The sequence below is a fragment of the Ovis aries genome, chromosome 3, assembly GCF_016772045.2.
Source record: "Ovis aries strain OAR_USU_Benz2616 breed Rambouillet chromosome 3, ARS-UI_Ramb_v3.0, whole genome shotgun sequence".
Taxonomy (NCBI): Eukaryota; Metazoa; Chordata; class Mammalia; order Artiodactyla; family Bovidae; genus Ovis; species Ovis aries.
Genome location: NC_056056.1, coordinates 119024494 through 119050599, shown reverse-complemented (window position 1 = coordinate 119050599; position 26106 = coordinate 119024494). Strand labels below are relative to the sequence as shown.

Below are 26106 nucleotides of genomic sequence, written 5' to 3'. Positions count from 1 at the left end.
GAAACACATAAATCACATAATTTCCCCTTTATTTTTGGTTTGTAAGCTTAGCTAATTCCTTCCTTATTTCTTCATATTTTACTCCTGGGAAAGTTTTAATTCTACAAGTCTCTGGAGAGTATCTCACATAAAATATACACTGGTATGAAGATTAAATTATATTAAACTACTAAACATATTGCTATAAAAGTGAATTTAAAAATAAAAAAATCTTAGGCAAGAAGTAAATTGCTTGGAACAACATTTAGAAAAATCCTGTTCTAATTGCACACCTGTGAACTGCCTGTACTGTCCTTGAGCAATAAAGACACACAAAACACTGATATTTTAGCAAAATATTTTAGTCTGAAGCACTGAACATAATTGGAATCTCCATGTAATTTTTGCAAAGGCTAAAAACGTATATTCATTTTTAATCAAGAAAATGCCATCATTTAGTTCCTTATTTAATTTTTAAAATTACTCATAATTTCTGAAGTGATTAAAAATGAAATGCTACAACACAACCAATTTCAGTTCACTGTCATATTCTATATTAATTATGAATAGTAAAAGCAACCACATGCCTCTCACCAATTCAACCCATTAAATAGTTTTCAGGCTTCTTTAAGTGTTCACTGATGAGAAATCAAAGCCAATGTTTTAATTACTTCTACCTTTAACTATTTAAAAAAGTGACTACTTTTTAAAATGAAATTTAATATATATAAATTATTCTGAAGAAAAATAGTCTATGATGGTAACAGTAGAAAGTTATGGACTTAAAAAGAGCTGGATTTTCAAGTTCTTCTCCCACCATGGACATATGTTGAAAATTTCTGATCTGAGAGTCACTTGAAAATTCTGAACTTCTACTGTCTTAGCCAAATGTAATTGCAATCCATTCCTACCTCAGAGAGGTTAAATAATGACCAAACAAGATCAGGGTCAGAAAACACTGGGTAAGATCAGAAAATGTTAAGACAAATGTAATAAGTTCTCAGAATTCTAAATAGAATAGATTTAGAATAGATTCTAAATAGATTCTACTATTCTATTGATAGTAATGATTAAAAAAAAAAAACATAATTCTAGCCTTAAAAATACATCACACTTTTCTGTAGGCCCAAGATGAAAAACGATCCGCTCTCATAATCTGGATGTACTTCAGTTTGGATGTATATTCCCTGTGTTTCTTAGCATCTAACTACGGTTCTAGTTCTATCCTTGAACTATTCCCAGACATATGCTATGCCTTCTGCCTCAAGCATTTTCTCTGGTTTAATGTTCTTCATTGCATCCTCTCTCTTCTACACTTTTGTCTAGAGAACTCCTACTCATCATTTACATGCATCAGGCATAGCTCTCCTGCACCCTAGCCACCCAGGTCAAGTCCCCCTAGTTGACAGTGTGTCTCCTTTCAAAAACTAATTGTAATTATAATTAAACCATTATTTTTATAATTTGTGCCTCCCTTTCCAGTTTTCAGTCTACAGTGGAGCCTGTCTTATTCCCTGTTGTACCTTTATGACACTGGGGAGAATCCTGCTGCCCCTCCCAACCCCCACCCAAGCACAAGGATCTCTCCATCTCCCTTGCCTCTTGTTTGTAGAAAAGTTCAAGTTTCTCAAGTTTCCTGAGTCACAAAAGAGCAAGCTCAAGTAGTTAATGATCAGGACAATAGAGTCACAGAATCTTTCCCTTTCTGATACACATTTTTGAGTTGTTTTACAGATATTATAACTAATTGCCCACTGAATTCTCCAGGCAAGAATACTGGAATGGGTAGCCATTCCCTTCTGCAAGGGATCTTCCCAACTTAGGGATTGAACCTAGGTCTCTCCTACACTGCTGGCAGATTCCTTACTGTCTGAGCCATAAGAAAAGCCCTAACTATAACTACTACCAGAGGGGAAAGCTAACTGAATGATGACCAGACCACAGCCATGGCATAGGCTGCTCTATCTTGAGCAGAACTAGCCTCGAGAGAAAGGAATTAACACTACTGTTCATAATAATTGATAACTCTGTGGGTGTCAGAATAATTGTAGCTTGCTCTGCTCATATATGTAAGCAGGCAACTAAGATTGTCAGCAAAGACATGTTATAGAGCCATGTCAACATCTCCTACTCAGAGAATATGGTGCCCTTATGTCAGCATGAAATTTCAGAAGACAGACTTCCACCCCTAATCTCATAGAGACAGAATAGTGTCTGAACACACGGGGATTTGTAAGACTCTTTTGCCCCTTTCCTGTTTGTTTATTTCTTTTCTGCTTAAACCTTATAGAAATGAGATCACTAGAACATTTAACCTAATTCCTGACTTATGCTCTACTGAATGCCCACAATACATTGCCTAACCTGTTGATTCTTTCCTAAGATTAAAAGAAGAATAAATGATTAAATAGTTAAAGAATGACTAGCTTTCTATGCCCAGCAGCCCCCTTAGCAATTCTGCAGGCAGACAACACAGGCAAGAGAACACTTGAAGAGATCATGAGGAGTCAGCTAGCCTGCACGCAATGGAAAAAGATGCAGAGCTTGACCTCTTGCCTTGATGATTCTCAGAGACCCTTTCCCCTTTTGCCCAGAGAGGGTGGGATGATATGGGAGAATGGCATTGAAACATGTATAATATCGTATAAGAAACGATTCCTTGTGGGATACAGGATGCTCGGGGCTGGAGCATTGGGATGACCCAGAGAGATGGTATGGGGAGGGAGGTGGGGGGTGGTTCAGGAATGGGAACATGTGTACACCCGTGGCGGATTCATGTTGATGTATGGCAAAACCAATACAGTATTGTAAAGTAAAATAAAGTAAAATTTAAAAATAAATAAATAAATAAAAACTATCATAGCTAAGCAGAATCTTCTGAGCTGCCTTCAGGACATGAGTCTGCCTTCTCCCCAGATAGTCAGCCTTCTGATTAAAGCAGCTTTTCCTTTCTACCAGTACATGCCTCTGGAGTATTGGTTTTTGAGCAGCAAGCAGTCAGACCTGAGTCTGGTAACATTTATGGTGCCTGATAAATATTGAGTAGGAGGAAGAAGATCAGGATGAGTCACTATAGGGACTTCCCTAGTGGTCCCATGGCTAAGACTCTGGTCCCAACACAGGGGCCCCAGGGTTTGATCCCTGGTCAGGAAACTAGATCCCACATGCCACAACTAAGAGTTCATAAGCAGCAACTAAAGATCCCACATGCAGCAATGAAGATCAAAGGTCCTGAATGCCACAACTAAGGCCCAACACAGCCAAATAGGTAAATAAAATAAAATATTAAAATCTTAAAAAGGACTCATCATTATATAGCTGAATCCTTGGAAATGAACATCACCGAGAGAAAGGATCAATAATAAAGAAAAGGAGGCTATAGTCTTTGCTCCTAGAACATACGGTTAAGAGACAGATAGGAAAAGAAGAACCACCCAAGATCTACATAAACAAGTACTTCTCATTAGAATTTGTCACAATCTGGTCCCTTTTAATTTTTTATGCTTTGATGCTTAATATCTAATGACTTGATATCTGTCCCAGATTTATGCATAGTAGGTACCTTAGACATACTGATTTTAGTTTTTCAGTCTACATCAAATTTACTAGTATGTATTGTAAAAAATATATATATTACAAAATATTCTTTCTGACAAAATGGTTTTCCAGTAATCCTTTAAAACACAAAACAAGACCAAGAAACAAGGAGGGACTTGTCTTGACTTTCATTCTTTCGGCAGAAGCTTCCTGTTGGAGCCAAAAGAAAATTTATGGAGAATCCCTTCACTAACAGGCACAGAAGAGACATCCAGGCACCAAATGCTCACTTATTAATAAATTAAATTCTCTAAAGACCAGATATGATTTATTTTAAGCGGACATGGAAGTTCACTGTAAGCTTGAAGAGATATGAATACATTATACTAGTACCAATAGCATAGTTTGAAACATATTTCTTTTACATTCCGTAAAATTTCTGATGAAAGACCGACCAGTGAGAAATTAAGTATATATTAGTAACAACGTGAAATATGAGTTGGCAAACACTTTGGAAGCCCATATCAATATTTCCACTTTACAGATGAAACTTAACCCCAGAGACTATACGTACCACATAGGCTACATTTAACTAACTTATTAAACCAGTTTTATAGATCTTCTTAGCTTTCTTTCCTGAAAGTCAACAAGATGAAAAAATGGCAATCTCCAATGCATATGCCTCCAATCACCCAAGGCATAAAACTAGTGGGTTCAAAACACAAATAACATTATAATAACACTTTTAAATACTGCCTTCTAATTGCCATTGCAGTCACTATAAATTCCTATAATATCCTCTGTCTAGTCCCAACTGGATAGCATACTCCAAGTCACCTGTACTATTAATAAGCTAAAAACAAACAAACAAACAAACAAAAAAAACCCCGCAATCACCAGGCAGAGCAAATTTCCAGTAGAACAAAACTCACCCACTCTGGCATGTTCATTACCATTTGCAAAAGCATTAAAAGACTCAAAACAACATTTAACATTTCATTTACGTTATACAAATATTCATTTAACATTAATATTTCATTTAAACTTTTATTTTTAAGCTGAAATGTCATTATTCATTCAATCCATGGGCATAAATACCCTTAAGAATATTCATAACCAGTAAGTGGGAAAAAAAGTGATATAAAAACCATAGCATGTATTCTCTTGGACAAGGAGTAATATAAAATTTAACATAACAAATTTTCAGTCAGTTTTGGAACCTGTGTCCAAATCTAAAGTTAACTGAGCTCAGCATTTATTGTGCATTATTGTGATATGGTAATATGCTGGATATTGATGGTGCAAAAATGAAAAATAGGTCCTTCCTGTTAATTACCTCAGAATTTTCTAAGGACGGTAAATACATAATTTCATTATAAATATTTACGTCCCCACAACCGCTCTCCAGCAGCCTAAGCCACCATCATTCTCGCCTATGAGACTGTAATCCAGTTCTCTTTGCGCTACTCTGATCCTTCTCTAATCCTGTCTCACCACATGGTTCCTTCTGTTGCTCTTAAAATAAAAAGTGAACTCCTTAGCTTGGTTACAAAAGCCTCCTGGGCTTGGGGGCTCTAGCTCTGCCTCCTCTCCAGTCTCATCTCCTCCCACCTTTCTATCAGGTTTAATAAGCTCTGGTCATAGTAGCCTCTTTCTTTGCTGTGAACACAAGCTTGTTCTTGCCTGTGACCTTTAAACTTTGTTTCTTTGTCTGAAATGCTCCTTTCTGACTCTTCAAAGAGTTGCAAAATTTAAAATACCAGCTTGGATTTCAAATATCACCTCCTCAAATATGTTTCACCTATTTGGTTTCAAGAATTCTTGTATTCAAGAATTCTTGGTTTCAAGAATTCTACTTCCTATCATATCACTTTCTGAAAAGGACATCATCCTATTTATTACACCTACCTAGCACAACTTCCGTTCTGAAAATAGAACAGTGCTTTGCATCTTATACAAATTAAAATTAATAAAAACTCTTCGCTAAGAATTTTAAGTTGTGATTTATATGAATTTGACATTCTAAAACTGCACAAAAGGGCTGACAAATCCAAAATACCCATCTACCTACCCAGCCACCTTGTGTCTGCCCACAATAGATGCTTAGGGTCTATCTAATTGTGTCTATTTACAATGTTGTCAAAAGAAATGGAATATTTATTATAGGAGAAAAGCAATGACAGTTATCAAGGGATGCAAAATTTAGTTCCTTACAACTAACCTGGGCAAAAACTTCATCTCTCTAGGTTTCAATCTACTGATTTGTACATCAGAGGTTACATTAGATAAATTTAAAAGAACTTTTCAGTTCTAAATTTTACTCATTTGCAGAAGACTTCTTCTAAATAAAAACTTTAATATTCCCTTAAATGTACATTTTAAAATAACTTGAGCACAGTGAGAAGGGAATATCAGGCTCTCAGTTATGGGTCCTGTCCGTTTGTAGTTATTTTGCCTTAACTACTCTTTTTTGATGCCTCATTTTTTGACTCCTTTCCATTTCCTATTCCAGAGTGGGGAAAAATACTGAAACTATCCATAAAAGCATATTTAATTATACAGTCATCCCTCCCTTAGAAAACAAATGTACTTCTAATAATGGCTATATGCCAAAAAATTTTAAAAAACCAGAGTACTAAGAAGAATTAGTTTTACACATTCATCTACAGAACATTTATCACTATTTTTCTAATAACTTACACAATAAGGAATCTATTACATTTTCTGTTAAACTAAATCAAAAAATTTCTCCTGCAAGTAATACTCCCTATTAACACTCCAGGAAAAAAAAAAATCAGAATACTGAAACATACAAAATAAATTAAAAGATTAGTAGTAGGTAAAGACAGAAAAGTCTGAATAAGGGAGCTAATTCTTTAAATTAATTAATAGTATTTTTTTTTCTAGTGGCATTTCAAATGAAGCAACGATGAAGGAATTAGTTGTGAAAAATCTAAAGTATATAATAAAATTATGGGAAAGAAGCTTAGACGATGCAGTAAGTAGAATTAGTTTGAGGTACAGAAAATGCAAGCAGAAAGATAGGATTAAAAAAAAAAAACTATTTCATAAAATGACAAGAGGTCCCTCAGCACGCCAAGAAAATAATCAGGGAATTACTTTAGCTCGGTAGGGGTACCCAAAATAGTATGCATGTGAAAATCCTAATTTAAAACACTTCATATAAGATAACTTGAAAAAATAAATTCTGCAGTAAACTTAAATTAGTTGACTACCATCTTAACATGGCAATAAAATTGCATTGTGAAAGAAAGTCAGGGGTGGTGATGCAGTTAGTTGCATGAAATTACATGCTGTGCTATGCTGAAAAGATAAAGTATCATCACAACCCTACATTTATAAACATATACACACAATATAAATAAACAAATGAACTGATAGTTAATTAAGTGTATCCTCCATTTAAAATTTTTCATTTTCCACACTCATAGCCCATCACTGATTCATTTTTACTAGCTGGAAAATGGGAGAAGGAATTTAATATCATACAAATATATTAGTTTTATTTCCTCAAGATATTTCATTCCCATTCATCTTTAAGTTTACTACCTGATAATAACTTAACACATCAAAGTCAATAGTGGTAAAAAAATTCTTTTTCCAAGGGATCAGCAAAAGTAAATGCTTCTCAGCTCCTTGAAAGCTATTGTAAATGTAAATAAGGTAGAAATCAGTACATCTTACCCAACACCAAACCAGCTGTATACACTGCCTCACGGAACACATGACTCACAACTAAGGACAATGTGGAGTGTCACAGATTTGTTACATAAGCTCATTCTGGACTGGTTAAGATAAACTGAGGGTAAACCCAGTGACAGACACATCCTTTATAGTCTACAGTTTTTATCCTTGACCCCAATCTCAGGCCTTTAGAGGCTGGGGTACTTCCAAATCTTCCAGAAAGTAAGATCTTGTGGCCAAAATATAAGCCTCTAAAACTTCAAAATATTACATTCAGTGAGCAATATATTGTCATTTAGAATGGAAAGAGAACTAATATTAATATTTTAATTATATACCATGCATCAGGGAAGGAGTGAGATGATTTGCTGATGAGATCTCATTTAAACTCCAAACTGAACTGGGGGGGGGGCGGTGGGGAGGGACTGAAAATACCTTTCACCACTGAAGTCCTATGAAAATAACTAAAACATAAGTCATAGCCCTTGTTATCATGACTGCTTTGAACAAGAAGGCAAGAATACAGCTCAAGGCTATATCTGCAATGGCGAAGTCAATGTTCTCTCAAAGTGTTCTTTACCAGTGCAACCTGAATCTCATATCAGCATTCACTGTAATTGTGGGGGACATGGAAAAAACTATCAACCACTCACCATAATGCATGTAACAGTTTCCTTTGGTGGGGTCCAGCTCAATAGCCTTCAAGAAGAACTTTTCAGCCTCACTCTTACGACCCTTGAAAAACAGAGAAAATGGATGATTCAGCAGCACATCGAGAGGGATTCTTCACCTCCTGAGCCCATATGAGGTAGACTAATGTCTACCTCGTATGCATCATCAAAAAGCAGTGCTTTGTTTTTATCTAAAAGGGATGATTGAGCAGAATGTGTTGAGAGAGAAGACTGAAGTCAGAATCCTAGAAAACGTCAAGGTCAGAAGAGACAGAGTGAGTTCATCAAAGATGTCACAGACAAGAACCAGGAGAGCAGGAGAAGAAAAAAGGGAAAAAATGGTTTCACGGAAACCAAAAGGATGAGAGAGTTTTCAGGAATGGTGGGAAACGTGTTTTCATTTTCTATTTTATTTTTTCCCTTCAATTTACATTGTCGACATTCATTCATTCATTCTTCCTCGTAAAGAATGATGATCATTTTAGCTTTTGAGATGATTTTGTCCTAATGTTTACTTTATATAGGAAGAAACTAAGTCATAATTTGTTGAATCTCAAGCAAATCCTTGCTGCTGTCAGTCAGGACTACAACATACATAAATCAGGATTTAGTCTAAAGCTAGATCTTCTCCCTAGCTACAGTTTTAAGTAAACATTAGCATCAATATCAGAAGAAAATAAGCAAAAAGTAGGAGCATAGGCTTATATGTAATAAACTGATTTTTCATGAATTAATAGCATAATCCAGGCAGATTCTAAAACTAGACATTCTTTGCTGTGTTGTAGTTTCTGAACCAAAACTGCCTACAGGGTAACAAAAAAGGGGTGACTCAAGGTCAGAGAAAAGTCCAAAGAAGACCCTTCCTAAAAAAGCCCTGCCCTGTATGGCAAGGGCAAAATGAAGATCTACGTTAACTGGGTAGAAGCAAGTCACGGGTGGTGCCCAGAAGCTGTGGGTCTAAACAAAAGACAAACCATCTCATCTGATCGTTCCTTCTAATTCATACACTGTCTGCCACATTAGCTTCATGTGATGTTTTTCTTTCCTCTTCACATATTAAACCACTGTTAAGGAGATAATTATTCCAAAGATAGAGGTATATGATTAACCTAATATTCTACATTTTATGCAACTTTGACTCATGTCTCCAAAAGACCTCTCCTTTTTGTTTATTCATTTTGCTTAAAAAGCTCATTCCGTTGCTCTTTTACTCGCCCATTATTCCAGCAGCTAGTGATAACTATACGATCAGACCACTGACTTTCTCTTTCATTTTACTAGCGATCCTAATGTCAATAACTCCTCTTTAATTTATAAGAAACATTTTGCCAAATATCCAATAATTAAACATTAAAAATTCTCCTGCGATATTTCTCACAGTGTTTTAACTTCAAAGGAAAGCAAAAGCAAAATACTTGCTACACATATTACCCTTTTTTGAAGTTGGTAAGAATTAGCAAGAATCTTACCAAGATAGGATCCCCTACATGATTAAATAATTGTAGTGATGTAGGCAGTCTACAATATGAGTTAAGAGCACAGATTTCAGGAGGCAGAGCAGCTCTCACACTTTTGTAGCTAAATGACACCTGGAGAATAATTTCATCTATAACTTTCTTTATTACAAAAAAAGAAAGCAGGTAGAGCAGAGAAGATTTTTTAAGGCAATGAAACTATTCTGTATAGTACTGTAATGACAGATAACAGGTCATTCTACATTTGTCAAAAACATACAGAATACACAGCACAAAGAGTGAACCCTAATGTATACTAGGGCCTTTAATTAATAATAATGTATCCGTACTGGCTCATCAGTTGTAACATGTACAAGACAAATTCAAGTTAACACAACCAGAGAAGTGTAGGAAGTTAAGAGATTATATACCAATTCTACTTTTGTAAACCTAAAACTGCTCTAAAACGAGCATTTATTATTTTTTAATATGATGATAATAAAATCTATTTCATGTCATTACAGAATTATCTGAAAGGATACACATGAAGTATTGTTACAGTAGATAGGCATATTCTATGCTTATAATAAATGTTAACTTATTTTATTTGTAGAGTGTTGTTATTGTTCAGTTGCTAAGTTGTGTCCAACTCTGTGACCCCATGGACAGGCTTCTCTGTCCTTCACTATCTCTTGGAGTTTGCTCAAATTCATATTCATTGAGTTTGTGATGCCATCCAACCATCCCATCCTCTGTTGCCCTCTTCTCCTCCTGCCCTCAAACTTTCCCAGCATCAGGGTCTTTTCCATTGAGTTGGCTCTTTGCATCAGATTATCAAAGTATTGGAACTTAAGCTTTCACACTGGTCCTTCCATTAAATATTCAGATTTGATTTCCTTTAGGATTGACTGGTTTGATCTCCTTGCTGTCCAAGAGACTCTCAAGAGTCTTCTCCAACACCACAGTTCAAAAGCATTAGTTCTTCAGTGCTCAGCCTTCTTTAGTGTCCAATACTCACATTCATTCATGACTACTGGAAAAACAATAGCTTTGAATATATTGACCTTCATCTGCAAAAGTGATGACTCTGTTTTTCAATATGCTGTCTAGGTTTGTCATAGCTTTTCTTCCAAGGAGCAAGCATCTTTTAATTTTATGGCTGCAGTCACCATCTGCAGAGATTTTGGAGTCCAAAAAAATAAAACGTCACTGCTTCCACTTTTCCCCCTTCTATTTGCTATGAAGTGATGGGACGGGTGCCATGATCTCAGTTTTTTGAATACTGAGTTTTAAGCCAGCTTTTTCATTCTCATCAAGAGGCTCTTTAGTTCCTCTTCACTTTCTGCCATTAGAGTGGCATCATGTGCATATCTGAACCTGTTGATATTTCTCCCAGCAACCTCGACTCCAGCTCCTGATTCATCCAGCCTGCTATTTCACATGATGTACTCTGCATACATATACATACATAGTATACAATAAAATACAGAGTTCTGAATGACAAAGACTATATCTTGCTTTATTCAGAGCCTCAAAACACATGGTCAGTCCTTAAACCATCACTGGAAAATAATATACTAAGAACTTGCACAAGATAGTAAAAGAAAGATACAAGATAAAAACTATCATTGGTAAAGAGCCTGGACAAATGTTTTATACAAAAATATAAAGGCGTCTGTGAACTTTATTCCACTTAAGTTTTAAGGACAGAAGAGAAGAGAGTGGCTCACTTATCACTGTCACAGTAAACAGTGTAGTAAAATCCGTATGTGTACAATCCACTGGCAAAGCAGCAGTGGTGGTGGTTTAGTTGCTACGTCATGACCGACTCTTGTGACCCCATGGACTGTAGCTCACCAGGCTCCTCTGTCCATGGGATCTTCCAGGCAAGAATACTGGAGTGGGTTGCCATTTCCTTCTCCAGAGGATCTTCCAGAGCCAGGGACTGAACTCAGGTCTCCTGCATTGCAGGAAGATTCTTTACTGACTGAGCTAAAGCAGCAGTATATAGCTTTAAAAAATAAATCAAAACTCAACGGCTAGTCATCTCAGGTTACTCAAATGAAGCAGGTTATTAAAAGACAGTGAGCCCTACCACCTCCTAGATGCAAAACAAATATATCGAAGGCCAGAACATTCTTTTTGTGTGGGAAGTAGCAAACCACGACTGAAGCAACTTAGCAGCAGCAGCAGCAGCAGCAGCAGCAAACCACCAAGTAAAAACCCATCTTTCTACTTTGATCACTATTTAGTCAAGTGACAAATTATGTGGAAAATAAAAGTCTCAGGAGAGTATATAAAATTTAAGATTCAAGCAGACGCATAAGCCAACCAAACACACATATCACTGGATCATAGGAAGGGTAGTAGGGAGGTAACACTGAGTTTAATCAAGTTTACTCTTTTCACTATTACTGTTTTAGAGGGACTTCGGTTTAAAAAGCAGAGAAGAAGAAAAAATCATGTCTCAGCAGGTTTTTTCTTGGCATCGTTTAGGTTACATCAGCACTTCTACAAGCAAGCATTACGGAGTAGCCTCTGGTTATGCAAAACCCCTCATATCAACCATCCTTACTCATCGCGTGTATTGTTTGGGGTGTTTGAGAAAACCAAGAGAAAGGGACTGTGGTCGGTATGACAAATAAGGGAAATGTGAGTGGAGTGGCTCGGTTTCCACTGCGAGGTCTATGACTTATTGGCATATTCATTTGTTTTTTTAAGTTAAAATTTTACTGAATTCCTTGTGCTGTACTAAGTAGTACGGATACTCAACTGAACCACACAGAGTGTCCCTTCCAAGTCTGAGTTGCAGGAAGTACATAGAAAACAAGTAACCCAATAAGCAAGGGAGTCAGCTAGAGAACTGAGCGCTCATGACTTTCTCTGACTCTCACTGAGGGATCTGACCTGGAGCTGAACCAACCTCTGTTTGAATCTTGCTGCCTCTATTTATTTATCTGTGTGACTCTGAGTATCTTTTGTAATATCTCTGAACCTCTTTTACCTCACTTGGAAAAATGAACATAATACCAATTTTGAGGGGTTGCTAAAAATCGTTAAGTCAAGTGGAAATTACTGCTTTCAGCAATTTTATATAATCGTCTGAGATTTTTATTTTCCTCATAATTTGGCACTTGAGTAAACAGTGATCAAAGGAGGAGGATGGGTTTTTACTTGGTGGCATAAAAAGCTCTGACATTCTTTGATTTTTCTCCTATCTCCTCAAAAAAAAAAAAAAAATCATTATTTCCACCTTGAAGGCCGCTATCTGGTTCCTAATTACCAAAATTCAAAAATACTTTGTAGAACTTTATGTCATAGTAGAAACTAAACTTCACAATTTTCCTATAAAATGTCACCCATTGCTATTACTTTCCCCTTCCTCCAATAAAAGACTCTTCCAGCTCACATCTTTAATGTTACTATAGATTTCAGATTTCCTGACTTACTTGTCAACTTTGCAGCACTTTACTGAGTATGAAAAACACAGACTCAAGATTAGTGTCATTTAAATTCATGAAAAAAAGTATTCTCAGTCAGAACTAGTCTTGGCCAGGTCCTCTTCTGATTGGCAGCAGCGAAACATACACATTAACGTAAATATTCAGTAAAGTTTAGATAGCCTGTTCTATAGCATATGATTAGTTCGCAGCAAATTTATTTTGCTTTCTAATTAAACTGGATGCTACCTTCCCTGCTCAGAAACAGGCGCCCACCTGAGCAGGTATACAAGATAAACAGGATCTCTTTCGACAGCTGATCAATGCTTTTTCCAACTACAAAATAAAGGAATATAAAAATAGATACTTACATAGTAATATTTACACATATACAATTCCTCCCAAACCTGGAGTTAAGGACAAAGTAGGACTTCAGGAAGCACTCAGGAATATTAAACATGAGAGAACTATATATTATTAATGGCTTCAGCTTGAACTGTCTCATTTTTAAAAGTTAACCATACACCAATTTTTTTTTACTTATTTTTAGTAGCAAATCACTCATTACATCTACCACCCTACACACAAGTGTGTTTTGATGCCACAGCTTAGAAGTGTTATTTTACTGAATGACCTGAAAATATCAAGATTCTACATTCTTGCATGTATATATTTGTAATGTAAGTAGCAAACTAATCTTGTCCTCTAAACTAGAATACTCCCTTAAGACTTTACTTTTTCATCTATAGCCATCCAAATATTCTATAAATATAATTATCAGTCAACAAATGAACAGGCCACCACTATTTTCTCGTACATAACTTAATAGCATATAGTAACTCTTTAGTTATTCACGTGGTCATATTTTCAGTAAACTACAGAGCTATGAATAAAGCAGTAATTTCTCCACTTTACATGTGGAAACTGTCACACGAGCCAAAGTCTGTGCTGTCCTGTGCTTAGTCGCTCAGTTGTGTCCGACTCTTTGCAACCCCATGGACTGTAGCCTGCCAGGCACCACTGTCCATGGGGATTCTCCAGGCAGGAATACTGGAGTGGGTTGCTGTGCCCTCCTCCAGGGAATCTTTCCAATGCAGGGATTGAACCCAAGCCTCCTGATAAACCATAAAAAGTAGTCCTCAGACTAGCCTGATTCTCATCCAAATATTCAAATCCCAATAAGGGATTACTTGTGCCTTCAGCATTGGTAGGAACACCAGTTGCGGCCATGGGTGTTCAGTCGTATCCAACTTTTTTGCAATCCCATGGACTATACAGCCTTCCAGGCTCCTCTGTCCATGGGATACTCCAGGCAAGATTAAGTGGGTTGCCATTTCCTTCTCCAAGGACCTTCCTGACCCAGGGATCAAACCCCTGTCTTCTGCATCTCCTGCATTGGCAGGCAGATTCTTTACCACTGAGTCAACTAAGCAACCCAGTAACATCAGTTGGAATAATACAAAAATTAAACCAGAGGATTTTCCTTAGGTTGCCCTACTCCTATTTAGACGCTGCTTTAAGTTTACTATAGATGAGTCTCTTTCTGCAATTGTGATCCAGCAGTCACTTTCATACATTTTGTGTTTATTTTGAGGGAATGTCTGACGATGATAATGGTTGGTCATTCATTCAAATGTGTATCTACATAGACAAGAAATAACAAAGGGAAGCAGCCAATAAAATGGATCTAAAAGCTTATATGGGCTTCCCTGGTAGTAAAGAATCCGCCTGCATGGCAGAAGACCTGGGTTCTCCCCTGGAGAAGGGAACGGCAACCCACTCCAGTATTCTTGCCTGAAGAATTCCATAGCCAGAGGAATCTTTTTCTAGTGGGCTATAGTCCATGGGGTCACAAAGAGTTGGACACGACTGAGCATGCAAAAGCATATATGCAACTTAGTGTGTGCATGCTCAATCCCAAGCTCCTCTGTCCATGTAATTTTCCAGGCAAGAATACTGGAGCGGGTTGCCATTTCCCAGTCCAGGGGATCTTACCCACCCAAGGACTGAACCCACGTCTCTGTGTCTCCTTCATTGTCAGGTGGATTCTTTACCACTGTGCCACCTATGAAGCCCGAAAGCTTGTATCTAGTTTGGTAAATGTGTTGTTTACAGCTGCATTATAGTTTGAGTGCAAAAGGAAAAGCAATAAAACAGCCTTGAAAAAATAATCTGTGAAGGTCCTCATTTAACAAACAGAAGAAGCATTGTTTGATAGTACATCTTAACATCAGTGTTTATATGTGAAGTGTCTTCAGGATATAAAAGGTTTTCTCCTCACATGAAATAGATCATTTAAAAAAAATCTAACAATTGAATTAAATCTTACTAAGGAAGATGATTTCCATCAAACCATTTAGTTCTAAAGTCCCTCTCTAAGTCATTATGCATAATCAGTCAGAGATAACCCTAATTAAAGGCAAAGTCAAGGGGCAAGGGCAACGATAACCTTCAGGATGAAATGCTTTATTATTACACTACTGCAATATTTACCATCAAATTATCAGGGACCCAAAATTTGAGGATGACATTCATTTTTTTAGGGGCAGAATACTATTTCCTCTAAAAAGTTTTAAAAATAGTAGAATAATGCTACAAACAAAAAAAAATGAATGTGGCTAAATGGCTTAATGGTAATAGTTTGTGTTTCTCACTGAACTGTCCCTCAAGTTTCAACTTCTATGATTGTCAGGTCTTTGGTGATCTCTTTTCCCAAACGTCCCAAAGCAGAAGCCACTTCACAGACACCTGAAATATACTGTCATTAAGCCTAAACATACGTCAAATTAAGGGCAGCCAGTGGTGACAGGGAGTGACCTCACAGTGTCCAGGGGTAGCATCCAGAATAAGTGCTGAGACCTCAGCAGGGTGGTATGGCTCTGGGGCATGCCTGGGCAAGGCTGGAGCCCAGAACCACAACTCCCAGACCAGAAAAAAGCTTCCCTGAAACCCACCCCAGGTCCCACTGCAGAGCCATCAGACTTCAGGGTGAGGAATTAGCTCAGACCTGGTTGATTCCAGCAGCTTCCTTCCTAGCTTTTTGAATATCAATAAGCCTTCAGATTTAGGTGAACCTTTGGATGGGAGGAGGCCACAAAATTGGTTGAAATGAAATGGCAAAGTGGGATAAAAGACTTCAGCAGACTGAATTTCATTTGAAGTTAAAGTCCATCAGCCATATGAAGCTGGTATTCTGGCTTCAATGTCAAACGTGTTACATCAGCAACAGGCACAAATCAGCAGCTTGTTAATACCAAAATATAAGGGTCAATATGCCTAAAAAAGATATGTTACATTTACTCAATATCCAAATTACCTAAAAAGTAAATTAAAACATTGAGATGTTATTATTCATCTATTATTAGCAATGTTGCTCCGCAATTACAGAACTCAGTATTCCTGATGGCTATTAGAAACTGCACTCAGCTAACACATCGCTAAAGTATAGAAAAAGATAGTAAGATATTCCTGGGAGTAATTTGATATGCCTCAAAACTTTTAAGTCACAGATACACTTGCTAAACAATTTTATCTCTAGTTATTTGTCCTAAGGAAATACCTGTAAATTCCAAAAGGTAGCTATTTATTTTCATTACAGCATTGTTTATACAAATTCAGTGTCTATCAGCACAGACTTGGTTAACCACACACCATTTCAAGGAAATATGTATCTATTAAAATGATTTCGTAGAAAGTACTTAAGCCACCAGATATTTCATGATCCATTGCTAAATGAAATAAGCGGGTTGCAAGATGCTGCTTATGTTCTGATTAACTTTTTTTTTAAATGAAAGAATATTTTAAAGAGGAGGCTAGCACTGCCTCTATCACTGGCTCATTTCACTGCTGGATTTCAAAGGCGAATGAGAGGGTTGGTTCTCTGGTATCTTAAGATTGATGCAGAGGGAAGTACACACCCAAAGTAAACTATCAAAAAAAATACTGCTGCGTTAGTGTCAAACTAAGTGTCCTGAGAACACAGAACAACTTCATCCCCTGGAAAGGGAATCCTTCAGAGATGTGACATTGCACTACACAGAAATGAACTAAGCTCCTGCTGTGTACCATGCTGTGTTACAGCCCTGGTAATCAAGATGAAGCTCCTGGCCTCCTGCAGTTCACACTCTAGTGGTGGAATGGTAGGTTCACACAGGAGCAGTGACGCTGTCAGTCTAATGTAGTTTGGTAAAAAATAAATAAACAAATAACACAGGCTAATGTGAGAGAGCAACACACACTGGCGGTGGGATGGAGTTTGAGAAAGTCCTCAAGAAAAGTCTCTGCTGACGCTGGAAAAGCAACCTAAGTAAAGGAAGGGAGAGAACCATGCAAAGACATGGCATGTTTGGAATGTCAGAGCCTAACAAAAACCAATATGGCGGCAGGGGAGTAAACTCCACAAAGAATCACAGGAAATGAGTGTGAGAGACTGGAGTGATCAGGTTGTGTATGGCAAAGTGGTCACTATAAGGAGTCTGGAGTTAACTTTTTTTGGTAGTAGAAGTCACAGTTTCAATATTGGGTGTCACATGTTGCTTTGACTCGTAGCATTTCCTTGGTGTTAACCAGCAAAGCCACCGCACAGCCTCTGGGAACTACACAAAATATGGAACACTTCATGAATACATGTCATCCTTGTGTGAGGGCCATAGTAATCCTCTCTGCATCATTTCAATGTTAGGGTATGTGCTGTGGAAGCAAGCCCTGGAATTTCTCTTAACTAGAACAGAACACCATGGAGGATTTTAGATAGAAGCAAAAGATGATCTCACATATTTTTACAAAAAAAAACCTGAGATCTTGACCGGAAAACTGACTGCATCAGGCACAGAAAAAAAGGAGACCACTGAGGAGGTTGTTAATACTCCACGGCAAAGACTAGGGTAAAAGCAGTGGAGCCAGTGAGATGTGGTTAGATGTGGAGTATTTTGTAGACGTATGACTGATAAGATTGGATACAGGTATAACATAAAAACAGGAGTCAAAGGTGACTCCATAGCTTTGGCTTGTGGCACCTAGGTGAATGCAGGCATCATTTACATGCATGAAAAAGATTTCTTGAGAGCAAGTGTAGGTAGGAAGGTACATGTGTAGTGGAGCAATCAATTCCTATTTGATTGAGATGCTACAGCAGGAGAATATGGAGGACTAATTCAGAAAGCCTGACCAGAGAGGAAGTCACAGATCAAGCTTTGGCAAAAACACCAGCTATCTGGTAGCTTCCCTGAGAAGAAGTTAAAAGAAAACTTGCAAGAATGCCAAGAGGAAAGCAAAACCAGAAAAAAGGTAAAAAAAACAAAAACAAAAACAAAAGAAGCCTTTATTTAAAGCATGGTTTCAGTAAAAGAGAAGAAAAATATATTAAATTACTGTTTAAAATAAGTAGCTTGACTTTCACAAATATTTTAAATATTTTATTAGTAAAAAAATATATGGTACTTTCTATACAGCTTTGCCATTTATGAGTTAAAAAATTAAGATTTTAAGGTATTAATACAAATAGCCAATTTCTAAAATATTACATAATGAAAGATGTTTAGCTTTATTCAGATATCCTGTTATATAACAAACTTTTACTTCCTTTCTACTTCTGTTCAATTGCATATTTTCCCTTCAAGCTTAAAGACATCATCCACACATACTACAATAATATTTCAGTAGGAGATAATTAATCTGATAGGATACAACCACATCTTAAGCTCTATCTGGGCAAACTGCTTAGGGTGTTTTGCACTGCTACTCTAAACTCAGTTAAAACTCTTCTCCATCTATAATATAAATTTATGAGAATACTTTATTATTAAAATGTCTGAGGATGTTGGGGTGAAGTAGAAATTTTCTTTAGTTTACAATTAAACTGAAGATACAGATATCCTAAAATTTTACTTTGTAATTATGAAATCATGTTTAAATATCAAAATCAGCTATTTTTAGACTTCAGAATAGCACACAGAATTTCTCTTTGACTCATAAATTAAATAGAAAAATATGTGTTTGTAATTAAAACAATAAACTTTCAGCAATCCATTAACTTTACTCATTGATTTGCTTAATCCAACAAATATTTACTGGGAGTCAGACATGACTGAAGTGACTTACTTAGCAGCAGTAGCAGCAGCAGCGTTAAGCACTGGGATGAGAATGGTGAATTAGGGCCAACCTTCACCTTCATGAAGAGTCCAAAACTGTAGGTGTCATGCGTACAACATAATATTCTAAGTGAATTTCACTTAGAATTAGTTGAAGTACTTGGGAAAGTCTTCCAAAGGAAGTGCTGCTTGCTCTAAAAAATCTGAGAGCTGTGTGATTAACTAGTTGAAGGGAGACAAAAATACCTGAAGTAGAGACACAGCAAAGGTAAAATCTCTGTGGCAAAAACACTGCATGAACCCATGGTGAGGGAGCCAGAGAGAAGGAATAGAGGTGGGCTATTCGGAAAGGTTGAAGGTAGAGCCCACCTTCAGATAGATTACATGCAGGAATTTGTCCTTATCTGTTTTGTCAATATCACTCTGAGGGTTGTGTGGATAATGGTTGTAATGGGAACAGAAGGGATGCAGGCAGATTAATCCAGGCTTTTAAAAGAGAGTGATGGGCTGATAATGGAGAGGAAGACTAGTGGACTGACAGGAGGGATATTTAGGTAATACAGATAGGATTACAAGATGGATAGGAGAGGGAGAGGGTGTGAGATGGAGGTCACAAAGATGACCTCAAGGTTTCTGATCCTGAAACTGAGATAAAGTAGGTAAATAATCGAAAAAGACCAGGTTAACGGAGGAGAATCACAAGCTCAGTTCTGAGAATAATACAGTACCTTTGAGACATCTGAGCTGTCAAAGGTGTGGTTTGTTAGTCAGGCTAAATCAAGAGAACTAGGTGAAACAGTATTTCAAGAAGACACGAGTAGTCAATTACGTCAATTTCTGAAAAACTCCCAGCGGGTTTAGTGACACAGAGATCAGACACAAGTAAGTTCAGTAAGGTGTATTTTTACAGAATAATAGGTCTGGAAGCCAGAAGGGGGGGGGCGGTAAGTCTGGGGAGAGGGTTGAGGAAACTGATGCCCTCAGTCAATATGTCTGGCTCTGAAGGAGAGGGGACATGATCATGTCAGTAGAAGAGAATGAGACATATTGGGTGTTTGGAAAAAGAACATAGAAAATCAAAACATAAATTGGAATTAGAAATAAAGATTAATGCGTAGATTTACTTTTTCATAGTTGAACTGAAAATTAAAAGAGAAAGCCTCAAAATTCTAGAATTCTTAGTTAACTTTCCAGTTATAACCAAGGCCAAAATAAACCAGTCTGGAATTCTTTAAACTGAGTCTTTTCCTTCTGGGTCCCCTAAGAGAACACTTGATTCCTGCTTTTGTTGTGACCCTTACCAGACCCTTACCATATAGACTCTTATTCCCACTTGTAATCTCTTCTAATCGTAAACCACTGTAGGAGATTGATTTAGTCAACACTCAGCCAAAAGCTGGGGCTTTCCTGCTGGCTCAGACAGCAAAAGCATCTGCCTACAATGCGGGAGACCCGGGTTCAATCCCTGGGTTGGGAAGATCCCCCAGAGAAGGAAATGGCAACCCACTCCAGTATTCTTGCCTGGAAAATCTCATGGATAGAGGAGCCTGGCAGGCTACAGTCCATGGGGTCCCAAAGAGCTGGACACGGCTGAGTGACTTCAGTTTTAGCCAAGGGCCAGATGCTGTGTGTGTGAAGGCTCTTCAGTCGTGTCTGACTCTTTGTGACCCGACAGACTGTGGCCCTCCAGGCTCCTCTGTCCATGGGATTCTGCAGGCAAAAATACTGGAGTGGGTTGCCATGCCTTCCTCCAGGGGATCTTCCCAACCCAGGAATCGAACCTGAAACTCTTACCCACCTGGACAGGTGGGTTCTTTACCACTAGCACCACCTGGAAAGCTGCCAGATGCATGGTAAGTAGTCATAATTGCATGAAAACTTTAAATATATTGGAAAAGAAAATACTGAAAACACACTTCATACTGTCATTGGGAAGTCCTGTTGCCTCCATGATAGTGTGTGTAGGCTTCAGTGGGTAAATCTGACAACATCATGAGGCTCGAGTGACACCCAGAATGTCACTCCTGTCATTTTTGTCAATACCTCCTCTATACAAGGGGGAAAAAAAAAGAAACCACCATTTCAATTAGCCTTCCGTGGCCCATAAGATGCCACCACAAGTTCACAGACACTAACAGGACACTTTAGATGGACAAAGCGGTCCATGTGATCTCTGTTTCAGGAATCAGTGTCATTGGAAAGCCCCCAGATAGAGCTACTGCAACAACTCCAACCATCCGGCTGCACTGTTTGTGCAAATGGGTGCTTCTTGTTTGTCATGAGAAATTGCTGGATTGCTCCATCCCAAACTGTTTAGCCATGACGTGGAAAGCTGCTACGCTGATTGGTCCCCAAGAGGCAGCCTTGGCTCACAGAGCTCAGAGCTGACACTTGTGCTCAGAAGTTAAACCCCATGGGGATGGTTAGGAAAGCTGCAGTGTGAGAGAGGAGAAGCGGGAGTGCCAACAACAGCTGCATTGCAGCTGGGTCGCAAAGGAGAACAAGCGATCCCCGGACACCATAAAAGGCAGGCGATCTCTGCACCTCCATTTGCCACTGGCAGGCTGCCACAACTCTAAAATCCAAATGCTCTCACAAGAAGATAAAGCCAGATGTAAATAATTCCCTAATTTCATACCTTTTTTTGGTAGAAATCTTCAGCAGTAAGGATACAGAGGGTTATTTAATTTATTTAGATGTAAATTTCTTTGATGACTGAATCAGTGTATGGCATAAAAGCACTGGATTCAGTCACAGAAAGTGTTAGTCACTCAGTCGTGTCTGACTCTTTGTGACCCATGGACTGTAGCCCACCAGGCTCCCCTGTCCATGGAATTCTCCAGGAAAGAATACTGGAATGGGTAGCCATCTCCTTCTCCAGAGGATCTGCCCAACCCAGGGATCAAACCCAGGTCTCCTGCATTGCAGGCAAATTCTTTACCATCTGAGTGCACCAGGAACCTGACTTCTAGTCCGGTTCTGATACCAAGAAGATGAATCACCAAGGACAACCACTAATTTGAATAGGTTTTGCTTTTCTCAATTGTCAATCAAAGGATATGGACTGATTAAACTCTACTGGCTTAAAAAATGGAGTTCAATTCAGGGAAGCCATCATTGGTTAAAAATTCAGATTAGAGAAAGGTAAGCTCTTAATTCACATTATACTCCTTTGCTTCCATTGCTTTTCAATTCATGACAGAGAAAAGGAATGCCAGTTCCTTTTCTCCTAGATCCAGCCAGCTGACACTGAGACTGGGGATAGTAGCCAAGACCTAAACTCCACTGTATTTTAATTTACTAACAAACAAAATTAAATGGAATTGGAATGAATGACCCCCTTATTTTCTTCTGAAAGGACTTTAAGGTAAAGATGCCTATCAAAGGTAAAATGTCCTGAAAGTGAAAGTGGCCCAGTAGCGTCCAACTCTTTAGGACCCCATGGACCATACAGTCCATGGAATTCTCCAGGCCAGAATACTGGAGTGGGTAGCCTATCCCTTCTCCAGTGGATCTTCCTGACCCAGGGATCAAACCATGGTCTCCTGCATTGCAGGAGGATTCTTTACCAACTGAGCTATCAGGGAGGCCAAAATGTCCTATAAAGGTTCTTATACAAACCAGACCACATGCATATTGAAATAGTCTACTGTGCTTCCTATTTTGTAAGTAATTCTCAGAAGCAATTCTGGTTTGCCTGAAACTACTCTATGTCCACTGTTAGAGTGTAAAAATAATAGCCATCCCTTCCTGGTTTGAACAAATATTCTATCATTGTGAAGTCACTCAGCCGTGTCCGACTCTTTGTGACCCCATGGACTGTAGCCCACCAGGCTCCTCCATCCATGGAATTTTCTAGGCAAGAGTACTGCAATGGGTTGCCATTTCCTTCTCCAGGAAGGAATTATTCTATAGTTACCCTAATTGTTGTTTCCCTCTCATAAGTATTCACCTAAATCAGACAAGTCAACAATTCAAATGCAACTGCAACAACACTGCACTATCAGCTGAAACCAGGAGACTCCAATAGCAGCACTGGTGAGGTCTTCCTGTGACCTCAGCTTCCTATTTCCGCCACACTCCTAACAAAGAAGATGTGAACAAAGATACCCTTTCACAGCACAAGGCCATCTGATCTTTGTCAAGCGTAATTAAGTTTCCATTCATCTCTGCTTCCCCAGGACAGATTTTTCTGGGAGTCTGTTGTCCTAGCACATTGCAATTCTACTTTCTCTTTATAGGTTATATGAGAAGAACAGAAACACTCTAAGAGCAGCTTACTACGTGCCAGGTGCTATTCCAGGCACTTTCTGTGTATTGTCGTACTAAATCCTTGTATTACACCTGAGATATTATTATTATCTGTTTTATAAAACAAGAAACTGAGGGACAGTGAGATTAGTCTACTTTGTTCAAGGCACAAAAGCTTGATTCGTCAGAACTGGGGTTCAGACAGAGACAATCTGGTTTCACAGTTAAGGTATTACCTTATTGGCCTGGTCCAGAAGTGTATTACGAGGAATCATTATGCTATTTAAAGATAAGCTTTACAGATAGGTCCACCCATGCACTCATGCACCCACCCACCCCCATCCCTCAGCAGAGATTCAGAGAGTATCCACTGTGTGCCAAGCACGGTGTCAGGCAATCGATTATGAGATGACTCCTGCTCTTATAGACTGAATAATGCCATGGTAACTCTGGAAATGGGCATTTACCAATTGCAAGATCATACTTAAAAGGGCTCTCATTGTACATAGTACCTAAGGAGAAAACAGAAACCAAGGAATCTGTTGCGCCTGAGCAAGTCCAGGGAAGGGAGGGCTCAAAAAGGAGGTATCATACTTCAGGTGGTTCACAGAGAAAAAGTTGGTCAAGCATCGAGACAACAGGCTACTTGCTCAGTCCAAGTGCTGGTGGCTTACAAGTTCTCTTTACAATATCCAAATTCAGGAAATTATTTAGAAAGTCAGCCTAATGGAGAAAACATTCCTTGTTTTTAACACCATTAAAAGGCCTGAAGCTAACAAAGGTTCATTTGATCTCAACCATCTCAAAACCCATGTATTTGAAAAACTAAGGTTACTTAACAACATAAGTTACTAAATTTCTACTTAGTCTAATGACTCTTGAGTCACCTTCTGTGAATAATAAATTTCTGTGACTTACAAAGAAAGAGCTATTGAAATTAAATATTAAACAATGTTTAATAAGCATTGTTTAGTAAGCAAAGCTCATTCACTTTAATTTCCAGAGTGTGAAGTGACCAGAGATAGTACATACACAATTACAGGAACATTTAATCCAGGCAAAAAGGGAAAAGACACACACAGTACATGGTCAGAGACTGGCAGATTACCAGGAGAATGAGTTTGTATGTATAAATGCGTATGACAAGCATATCTCTAAACTGGATCCTTCCCAAGTCTCAGCAGAGTGTGCAAGGAGAAGCATACACACATGGGTATTTGGCATTATTACAGAATAATATTTTCTCTCTCTCTTAAGAGAAAATGTGTAAGATCACAGGAAAATGTGGGTCGCTAAACAGGAAAAAAATCAAGTACAGAGGTGACACAGAGATGGAAAATAGAAGTCTGAACTTCTCTGCCTCTAGACAGACTATTTAATAGTCTTCAGTTCAGGTCTAAATTATCACTGTCAACATCTCAGGCCCTCTTGTTCTAGACTGGAAAAATATGCCATGAAGGCTTCATAGAACTCATTAGATATCAACCTCCCAAACAGTCTTCATCCAATCAGGAGCTATGAATTGATGGGTACCCTTTAAGTGGTACTTTTGATGACTTGCTGAAAGCCAACTGTGGATTAGCCTGAGAATGAGAAACTCCTGAAGGCCAGTCTTTGGGTGGAGGGTGTGGTTTCCACTCTTTCATGGTCTTAATTTCCAAAGAAACCGATGAGGTTCTCACAGTAAAGAACAAAACAAGATCCCCTCCTGGTGAGGGCAGGCGAAGAAGAATAATCTTTGTGAAATATACTCTATGATGAATTCAACATATCCAACATCCCACAAAAAAATTACATAGCATGACAAAAGGAAAGAAAAAAGTCCAAAAAGACAAAGTTAGCGTCAGAACCATACTAAGATACTGAAACATGAGACACGTTATAACTGTCAGAAAAGAAACTTGAAATAATAACATGTTAAAGGTTCTAATGGAAAAAGCAGACAACATGCAGGAACACAGGTATAATGCACACAGAGAGAAATTCTAAGGAATAATTAGAAGAAATGCTAAATATCATAACAGAAATCGAGAATAAATTTAATGAGATCATAAGAAGACTCAACATGACCACAGAAAGAATCAATGACTTTAAAGATAAGTCAATAGAAACTTCCCATACTGAAATGTAATGAGGAAAATGAACGAAAAGTACAGAACATCCAAGAACTAGAGGAAAATCTCAAAACATGCAACAAACATACCAGTAACTGGAATATCAGATGGGAAAGAAAGACAAGAGGGCAGAAGAAATATTTAAAGTAATATCGATGCACAACTTTCCAAAATATAATAAAGGCCAAACCACAGATCTGGGAAACACAGGGAGCACTAAGCCAGATAAATCCCCAAATGATAAGCCGAGGCGTAGTATGTCCAAACTACAGAAAACTGAAGACAAAGAGAGAATCTTAAAATCAGAGAAAAGAAAGTACCTATGGAGAAATAAGATTAAGAAATACATTAGATTTCTTGGACATCCCTGGTGGTCCACTGGTTAGGAATCTGCCTGCAGGGGATACGGGTTCTATCCCTGATCCCAGAGGATTCCACATGCCTTGGGACAAGTAAGCCTGTACACCATGACTACTGAGGCCTCGCACTACGGCTACTGAAGTCCACACACCCCAGGGCCCCTGCTCTGCAAGAGAAGCCCGCACAATGAGAAGCCTACACACCGCAACAGAGAGTAGCCCCTGCTTTAACTTTTCACTGTTTTTTTTAATTGTGGTAGAAGTCGCACAATATAAAACATCCAGTTTTAACCATACTGTACTGTACAGTTCAGTGGCAATAAGCACCTTCACATCGCTGTGCAGCTCTCACCATCATCCATCTCGAATTCTGCACCTTCCTAAACTGAAACTCTGTCCTCATTAAACACTAAGTCCCCATTCTCCCTCCCCACTCCCAGGCTCTTTAGGCAACCCACCAGTATACTTTCGGACTCTATGAATTTGACTGTTCTAGGGACCTTGTAT

General features: G+C 38.2%; 1 protein-coding gene and 1 pseudogene across 1 annotated transcript in view; both read right to left on the bottom strand.

Moving 5' to 3' along the window:
* The window catches only part of TMTC2 (transmembrane O-mannosyltransferase targeting cadherins 2), a 435678-nt gene that overhangs the window by 100085 nt on the left and 309487 nt on the right, over window positions 1-26106 (bottom strand). The window contains exon 9 of the mRNA XM_004006230.6: window positions 7875-7956. Within this exon, the coding sequence (XP_004006279.2) occupies window positions 7875-7956 (82 nt within the window). The remainder of the gene's footprint in view (window positions 1-7874; window positions 7957-26106) is intronic.
* Window positions 17387-17487, bottom strand: LOC114114194 (U6 spliceosomal RNA; annotated as a pseudogene).